Source organism: Nansenia antarctica (assembly GCF_963989245.1).
Source record: "Nansenia antarctica genome assembly, contig: SCAFFOLD_333, whole genome shotgun sequence".
NCBI classification, from domain to species: Eukaryota; Metazoa; Chordata; class Actinopteri; order Argentiniformes; family Microstomatidae; genus Nansenia; species Nansenia antarctica.
Window position 1 is genome coordinate 7501 of NW_027663049.1, and position 10000 is coordinate 17500.

General features: G+C 45.8%; 1 protein-coding gene across 1 annotated transcript in view; it reads left to right on the forward strand.

Annotated features, from left to right (window-relative positions):
• The window catches only part of LOC308152056 (MAGUK p55 subfamily member 2-like), a gene marked incomplete at both ends in the record, with an annotated part of 18394 nt that overhangs the window by 5156 nt on the left and 3238 nt on the right, over positions 1-10000 (forward strand). Inside the window, 4 exons of the mRNA XM_080550699.1 lie at positions 2985-3116; positions 5203-5305; positions 7389-7457; positions 8569-8730. Of these exons, the coding sequence (XP_080406825.1) occupies positions 2985-3116; positions 5203-5305; positions 7389-7457; positions 8569-8730 (466 nt within the window). The remainder of the gene's footprint in view (positions 1-2984; positions 3117-5202; positions 5306-7388; positions 7458-8568; positions 8731-10000) is intronic.

The following is a 10000-nucleotide window of genomic DNA, read 5'->3' on the forward strand; positions in this document are numbered from 1 at the left end:
GAAACGGATTAAATATTGCCAAAGATATTGTCATCCTCTATAACAGCGCTCTGTATCTCTTTCAACCTTATGGCATTGTTTGCAATCACCATTGCACAAATGGCTTCCTCTTGTTGCGGAGTAAAAAGGGGCCCTCTTCCACCTCTGCGAGGTTGTCTTGCAATCCTATGTGGTGCAGAGTAAAACTACAGTAATGTACAGTAAACATGAGATATACTGCTTTAACCCATATTACTGTAGTGTACAATAACAGTGCTTCCCACTTTACTGTAACACTACTTTACACTACAATACAGTAAATCTGTAAGTCTAAATGTAAAATGTAAAATGTAAAAAGTGACGACAAGTTCTTGTCCCACTGTAAGCTTCATGTATGACACAATGACAGTAGTGCAGTGCAGATTTAGTTCTGAATTACTGTCCAATATACACACCTGTTCTCCCGACGAAATGTTTGAATAATTGAATTTACAGTGGTTCTCCCAACATTTGGCTGCACCCTTCGACCAGCCTCAGCCATTGTGAGGCCGTGATTGACTACATGGTCCACAATTGTAGCCCTAATTTCATCTGAAATCTGCCTATGTACTTGGCCTCTTCTTCCTCTTCCCCTGTTTTTGAAATTGTTCAATTTGGGAGACATTTTCAGGAAAAATGATAAAGAAATGTATACTTAGTTTATTAGTTTATTATATCGAGGACAATCCTAATACATGAACCATATAAAATATAGTAAAAAAGGCAGCGTTAGCCTAGTCGGCTAATTTTCAGCTGAAGTCCCCGGCCAGTTGCAACATGGCATCCTGAAAAGTAACGTCATTAGTTAAAATAAAACATTTAAAAATTCTAAGAACACGTGGCTGAGACAAGGTACCCCAACATCACACTTGACAAAAAACACACGTAAGCAAGCTGAGGTGATTGAAGGGGCTACAACAAACACCACATACACACTTATGGGGGCAGCGACATTTCAAGCACATAGAAGCCACAGGACAATTACAGGCCACACAACATTAAGCACTTACAAACAGTTAAACAGTTAAACATTAAACAAAACAAAACATACAAAAAAAAGGCATTATGGGGAGGCAGCACAGAGAGGGATTAATGAGGACAAGTATAGTTCTGTGTCAGCCAGGCTTTCATGTGTGTTGTGAAGGTGGAGTAAGTATGTATGTCTTTGAGTTGGTTGGGTAGTGAGTTCCAGTTTTCTATTGCTATCACTGAGAAGGATTGCTTACTGAAGGTGCTTTTCCTGAATGGAACTATAAGGTCGCCACGAGAGGTGCTTCTGGTGGGCCGTAAGCTGTGGTCACGCTGGTTTATGAAAGAGTTAAGCGGGGGAGGAGCTTTGTTATGCAGAATTTTATGGATGAGACAGATGTTTTTGTATTTGATGGTGTCTTCCCAGCTAAGGTATTTACATTTGTCTAGGATGGTGCAGTAGTGTGTGCTGTTTGGCTTCTGGTCCATGACCTTAAGGGTCCGCTTGTATAGGGTGGCTAATGGCTTTAGGGAAGTGCTGTATGCATGGCCCCAGCTTGTCAAACAATATGTGAGGTGCGACATAATTGATGCGTCCATGTATAGTCTGGCAGCACTCATGGTCAGTGAGCTTCTGATGTACCTGAAGTTTGCCAGGCCAAACTTCACCCTACCAGACACTTTCTTGATGTGCTCTTTGAAAGTCAGGTTTGAATCAATGATGATCCCTAAATATTTGAACGACGGAACTATACTAATGTTTTGCCCTGAAATGGTTATGTTTGCCGTGGTCATATTGTGTTGTTTGGAGAAGAACATTCCTACAGTTTTATTAACATTGAGCTGGAGGCAAGAGCTGTTGAGCCATTTGGTGACCTTTTCCATAGCAGAGCTAAGTTTGGCAGCTGCCAGGTGTTTGTTCTTGTCATGCACATACAAAACAGTGTCATCAGCATACATTTGTACATGCACTTCTGGGCAGACGGATGGTAGGTCGTTGATATATAGGCTAAACAAGAGTGGGCCAAGTATGGAGCCTTGTGGTACCCCGGTGCAAGACATGATGGTAGGTGAGCGCTGATTGTTTATCTGGACTAGCTGATTTCTGTCACTGAGATATGAGTCCAACCATTTAAGGGCTGATGGCAAGAAGTTAAAGGCAGACAGCTTGGTGATAAGGACCTGGTGATTGACTGTGTCGAAGGCTTTGCGGAGATCTAAAAACACAGCACCTACAACACCTCCTCTATCAACCATACCTTTGACCTTTTCTAGGAAGTAGCAGTTGGCCGTTTCTGTAGAGTGTAGGGTCCTAAAGCCAAACTGCATTGGATGAAGGGGAAATGGGCAATACAATATACAATTTGCTTGACAGATTTTGACAACTTGTTCAACATTTTTGGATGTAATGACTCAAGCAATGAAATGAGGACTATTAGTTTTATAGGGAATGACTATTAAGCATCCAAAAGTATAGTTCATTTTGACTGACATGACATAAGCAAATGATAATGTTATAAAACAGCAGAGAATTGTATGACAGCAATTGATGCATGTCCAAAAGCATTTAGAATTTGTTTGAAGGAATGACAAACTGCTACTATGATGTGCATGTTGTGGGGGTTGAACTAACAGTTATGAGAATTTCAATTCTGATCAGAGAAATGCACCAAAGCAATTGAGAAAAACTGTAAACTAAGATAATAAGATGGTTATCATAATTTTTCAAATCTTTCTTAATAAGTGATTAAAGAAAAAGTAAATGACATTTCTGTCACGGCTTCCGCATTAAGGCCTTACGAGAGAGTCGGAATCATGTGACTACCAAGCGGACCAATCACAGTGCGCAATCTACGGTCTGCGTAGGTGCGCCGCGTAGTTACATTTTTGGAGAGGTGCGCGTAAAGCTAGGCGTAGATTTTAGGCAGAAATATAAATTGGGCTTTAACAACACACCTGTCCTGACCCCTCCATGACCCCTCCCCCCCCTCCCTCAGGTCTTCTTCAAGGCCCACTTCCCGTACGACCCGGCCAATGACAACCTGATCCCCTGCAAGGAGGCGGGGCTTAAGTTCTCATCAGGGGACATCCTGCAGATCAGCAACCAGGACGACACCAACTGGTGGCAGGTGTGTGTGTGTGTGTGTAGCGGTGTGTGTGTGTGTGTGTGTGTGTGTAGCGGTGTGTGTGTGTGTGTGTGTGTGTGTGTGTGTGTGTGTGTGTGTGTGTGTGTGTAGCGGTGTGTGTGTGTAGAGGTGTGTGTGTGTGTGTGTGTGTGTGTGTGTGTGTGTAGAGGTGTGTGTGGAGGTGTGTGTGTGTGTGTGTGTGTGTGTGTGTAGAGGTGTGTGTGTGTGTCACAGTCGCAACACAATCAGGCTACTTCATAGTTTCAAAACTATATAAGTGGTCGCAAGTGGACCTCACATCCACCACCTACCATCCACCACCTACCATCCACCACCTACCACCATCCACCACCTACCATCCACCACCTACCATCCACCCCCTCACATCCACCATCTACCATCCACCACCTACCATCCACCCCCTCACATCCACCACCTACACATCCACCACCTACCATCCACCACCTACCATCCACCATCTACCATCCACCACCTACCATCCACCCCCTACCATCCACCACCTCACATCCACCACCTCACATCCACCACCTACCATCCACCCCCTCACATCCACCACCTACCATCCACCCCCTCACATCCACCCCCTCACATCCACCACCTCACATCCACCACCTACCATCCACCACTCACATCCACCACCTACCATCCACCACCTATCATCCACCACCTCACATCCACCACCTACCATCCACCCCCTCACATCCACCACCTACCATCCACCCCCTCACATCCACCCCCTCACATCCACCACCTCACATCCACCACCTACCATCCACCCCCTCACATCCACCCCCTCACATCCACCACCTACACATCCACCACCTACCATCCACCACCTACCATCCACCACCTACCATCCACCACCTACCATCCACCACCTACCATCCACCACCTACCATCCACCACCTACCATCCACCCCCTCACATCCACCACCTACCATCCACCCCCTCACATCCACCCCCTCACATCCACCACCTACCATCCACCACCTACCATCCACCACCTACCATCCACCCCCTCACATCCACCATCTACCATCCACCACCTACCATCCACCCCCTCACATCCACCACCTACACATCCACCACCTACCATCCACCACCTACCATCCACCACCTACCATCCACCCCCTCACATCCACCACCTCACATCCACCACCTACCATCCACCACCTACCATCCACCACCTACACATCCACCACCTACCATCCACCACCTACCATCCACCACCTACCATCCACCACCTACCATCCACCACCTACCATCCACCACCTACCATCCACCACCTACCATCCACCACCTACCATCCACCACCTACCATCCACCACCTACACATCCACCACCTACCATCCACCACCTACCATCCACCCCCTCACATCCACCACCTCACATCCACCACCTACCATCCACCCCCTCACATCCACCACCTCACATCCACCACCTACACATCCACCACCTACCATCCACCACTCACATCCACCACCTACCATCCACCACCTACCATCCACCCCCTCACATCCACCCCCTCACATCCACCACCTACCATCCACCACCTACCATCCACCACCTACCATCCACCACCTACACATCCACCACCTCACACCCACCACCTCACACCCACCACCTACCATCCACCACCTACACATCCACCACCTCACACCCACCACCTCACATTTACCACCTACCATCCACCACCTACCATCCACCACCTACCATCCACCACCTACCATCCACCACCTACCATCCACCACCTACCATCCACCACCTCACATCCACCCCCTCACATCCACCACCTACCATCCACCACCTACCATCCACCACCTACCATCCACCACCTACCATCCACCACCTACCATCCAGCGGCAACTCCTAAGAGACAAAGCGGAGTCTCCTTACGTGACAGCAGATAGACAACACAGAGAGTGTCCTTACGTGAGACAGGAGGCAGATAGACAACACAGAGAGTCTGCCCAACCAGCATGGCCAAAAACTAGTAGTATTGTTTCCTACAGACCGTGTACCCCATCAACGTGTGTGTGTGTGTGTGTGTGTGTGTGTGTGTGTTCAGGCGGCGCGGGTGGAGGGGGGCAGCGCGGGGCTGATACCCAGCCAGCTACTGGAGGAGAAGAGGAAGGCCTTCGTTAAGGTGCAGCTGGACATCACTCCTGCAGGTGTGTTAAGGTGATGACATCACTCCTGCAGGTGTGTTAAGGTGATGACATCACTCCTGCAGGTGTGTTAAGGTGATGACATCACTCCTGCAGGTGTGTTAAGGTGATGACATCACTACTGCAGGTGTGTTAAGGTGATGACATCACTCCTGCAGGTGTGTTAAGGTGATGACATCACTCCTGCAGGTGTGTTAAGGTGATGACATCACTCCTGCAGGTGTGTTAAGGTGATGACATCACTCCTGCAGGTGTGTTAAGGTGATGACATCACTCCTGCAGGTGTGTTAAGGTGATGACATCACTCCTGCAGGTGTGTTAAGGTGATGACATCACTCCTGCAGGTGTGTTAAGGTGATGACATCACTACTGCAGGTGTGTTAAGGTGATGACATCACTCCTGCAGGTGTATTAAGGTGATGACATCACTCCTGCAGGTGTGTTAAGGTGATGACATCACTCCTGCAGGTACCACACGCCTGCTGACTTTAGTCACTTATATTTGATTTGTATTTATTATCATTATTATTTTAAGTATATTTCATGTGTATTTATTATCATTATTATTTTAAGTATATTTCATGTGTGTTTATTATCATTATTATTTTAAGTATATTCCAGGGGCCTCATTTATAGAACGTGCTTAGATCAAATGTTGATCTTACCCGTGTCGTACGTAGAAAACCACGTCAACGTAGTGATTTATACAATTTCAACGTGAGTCAATTTGACCATGGAAACGATCGTAGCTCTACGTCGAGTATTCAACTTGCTTACGCCCATTACCTACTGGTTATGCTGAGTTATTACAGGCATGTGAGCCGCACTGCCTACTGTAATTCATGCAAGTGGCTCGTAATAAAATTAACGATGTTGTTATCAGCCGAGAAAATGAGTTTAATTCAAGATTTAAAAGGAACTGATGTTTATGATTGTATTTCAGTCTTCCTTTATATCCCTCCGTAGCTGTCTATCTCCCCTTCAACATGCCTAGTGCGTTCCACAACGGACCTTGCCCGGCCACGCGCTAAATTATACTGGATTTTCTCCGGTGTCAGGGAGTGAGCAGCCATATAAGAATAAGACCACCTGATAAGAATAAGACCATTATATTATTACAGTATAAGCAGCACTCGAGTTGAGGGGGGATGGCATCCCCCCTGAAATAAAAACAGTCAAAATCGTCCCCCTCTTTCCATACTTTATGTCATTTTATCACTGAACGTGGTATTACTGCTATTTCAAGGTGCGAGGGGGCACGCACACATGCAATGACATATTTATTATCATTATTCTTTTAAGTATATTTCATGTGTGTTTATTATCATTATTCTTTTAAGTATATTTCATGTGTATTTATTATCATTATTATTTTAAGTATATTTCATGTGTATTTATTATCATTATTATTTTAAGTATATTTCATGTGTGTTTATTATCATTATTATTTAAAGTATATTTCATGTGTATTTATTATCATTATTATTTTAAGTATATTTCATGTGTATTTATTATCATTATTATTTTAAGTATATTTCATGTGTATTTATTATCATTATTATTTTAAGTATATTTCATGTGTGTTTATTATCATTATTCTTTTAAGTATATTTCATGTGTGTTTATTATCATTATTATTTTAAGTATATTTCATGTGTGTTTATTATCATTATTATTTTAAGTATATTTCATGTGTGTTTATTATCATTATTATTTGAAGTATATTTCATGTGTGTTTATTATCATTATTATTTTAAGTATATTTCATGTGTATTTATTATCATTATTCTTTGAAGTATATTTCATGTGTGTTTATTATCATTATTATTTTAAGTATATTTCATGTGTGTTTATTATCAGTATTATTTTAAGTATATTTCATGTGTATTTATTATCATTATTCTTTTAAGTATATTTCATGTGTGTTTATTATCATTATTCTTTTAAGTATATTTCATGTGTGTTTATTATCAGTATTATTTTAAGTATATTTCATGTGTGTGTGTGTGTGTGTGTGTATATGTGTGTGTGTGTGTGTGTGTGTGTGTGTGTGTGTGTGTGTGTGTGTGTGTGTGTGTGTGCACAGGAACTCTCTGCAGCGGTGTGGCAGGAAAGAAGAAGAAGAAGATGATGTATCTGACCACCAAGAACGCAGGTGGACCAACATGATCACATGACCTCCTCACCTCCACCATCACATGACCTCCTCACCTCCACCATCACATGACCTCCTCACCTCCACCATCACATGACCTCCTTACCTCCACCATCACATGACCTCCTCACCTCCACCATCACATGACCTCCTTACCTCCACCATCACATGACCTCCTCACCTCCACCATCACATGACCTCCTCACCTCCACCATCACATGACCTCCTTACCTCCACCATCACATGACCTCCTCACCTCCACCATCACATGACCTCCTCACCTCCACCATCACATGACCTCCTCACCTCCACCATCACATGACCTCCTCACCTCCACCATCACATGACCTCCTCACCTCCACCATCACATGACCTCCTCACCTCCACCATCACATGACCTCCTCACCTCCACCATCACATGACCTCCTCACCTCCACCATCACATGACCTCCTCACCTCCACCATCACATGACCTCCTCACCTCCACCATCACATGGTCGACCTCCTCACCTCCACCATCACATGGTCGACCTCCTCACCTCCACCTCCACCATCACCATCACATGACCTCCTCACCTCTCCATCTCTACCTCCATGACATCTCTCCATCTCTACCTCCATGACATCTCTCCATCTCTACCTCCATGACCAGCTCATCTCTTCAGGTCTAACAGGGTTAGGTGTGTACATGTACCCATCACTTTAATTTGAGGAAAGCAGCAACCTTTTAGCTTTAGCAACTAATCTAATACTCTACTCCTACTTAACCTCCCTCCCTCCCTGCCTCCCATCCTCCCTCCCTGCCTCCTTCTCTCCCCCTCCCTTCCTCCCTCCCTCCCCCTCTCCCTCCCTCTCCCTCCCTCCCTCCCCCCTCCCCCCTGCCCCCTTCTCCTTCTCAATCCCTCCCCCTCCTCCCTCCTTCCCTCCCCCCTCCCTCCCTCCCCCCCTCCCTCCCCCCTCTCCCTCCCTCACCCCCCCTCCCTCCCTCCCCCCCTCCCTCCCTTCCCCCCTCCCTCCCCCCTCTCCCTCCCTCACCCCCCCTCCCTCCCTCCCCCCCCTCCCTCCCTTCCCCCCCTCCCTCCCTCCCTCCCACCCCTCCCTCCCTCCCCAGAGTTTGACAGACATGAGTTGTTGATCTATGAGGAGGTGGCGCGGGTGCCGCCCTTCAGGAGGAAGACGTTGGTGCTGATTGGAGCCCCGGGCGTTGGCCGCCGCCGCCTGAAGAACAAACTGCTGCTGAACGACCCGCAGCACTACGGCACCACCATCCCCCGTGAGTTAACTACCTACCTAACTAACTACCTACCTAACTAACTAATTACCTAACTAACTAACTACCTACCTCAGCACTACGGCACCACCATCCCCCGTGAGTTAACTAACTAACTACCTAACTAACTAACTAACTAACTAACTACCTACCTCAGCACTATGGCACCACCATCCCCCGTGAGTTAACTACCTACCTAACTACCTAACTAACTACCTATCTACCTACCTAACTAACTAACTAACTACCTACCTCAGCACTACGGCACCACCATCCCCTGTGAGTTAACCACCTAACTAACTACCTAACTACCTACCTACTTACCTAACTACCTACCTAACTAACTAACTAACTAACTAACTACCTACCGCAGCACTACAGCACCACCATCCCCCGTGAGTTAACCAGCTAACTACCTAACTAACTAACTAACTACCTACCGCAGCACTACGGCACCACCATCCCCCGTGAGTTAACCAGCTAACTACCTAACTACCTAACTACCTACCTACCTAACTACCTACCGCAGCACTACGGCACCACCATCCCCCGTGAGTTAACCAGCTAACTACCTAACTACCAGTGGAGGCTCCTCCATAGAGGTGGAGGAGGCCTGGCCTCCCCAATAATTTGAGAGAAGAGAGAGATTTAAAAAAGCAATAATTATATTTATTATCAGACACACAACATACAATTCAGAACAATACTTCATCCATTTCTAATATTTATCCTGCAGAACAGCACTCATACACGCGTGTGGCGGAAAAAGGTACTACACGGAGGCCAGGCCTCCTGTCGGAAAGTGGTTTCTCATTGAAGTCAATGTAATGCAATTTTTTTCATGGCAATATGTGATTGGCCAAATCACTGAAAATGGGTGGGAACAGGAGGCCTGGCCTCCGTGTAGTACCTTTTTCCGCCACACGCGTATGAGTGCTGTTCTGCAGGATAAATATTAGAAATGGATGAAGTATTGTTCTGAATTGTATGTTGTGTGTCTGATTGACATAGTGTTTGAGTGCTTTTGACATGTCATTGATTGTATGTAGTATGTTGTGGTGAATGTTGTGAGCCTGAGCAGAAGGGACAATAGCTGCTGCAGGCGGACCAGAGATTCATGCCAATTGTTTTGTTTATTTGATGACCCATTGTGCAGGCAATAAAAGCTGCTTCATCCACCATCCTGAGAGTGTCCCAATCCCTTCAGTACCGCCAAACACAAATTAATAATTTTTAACAAAGACAGATAAGAAGAACAGGGAACATTCCATCG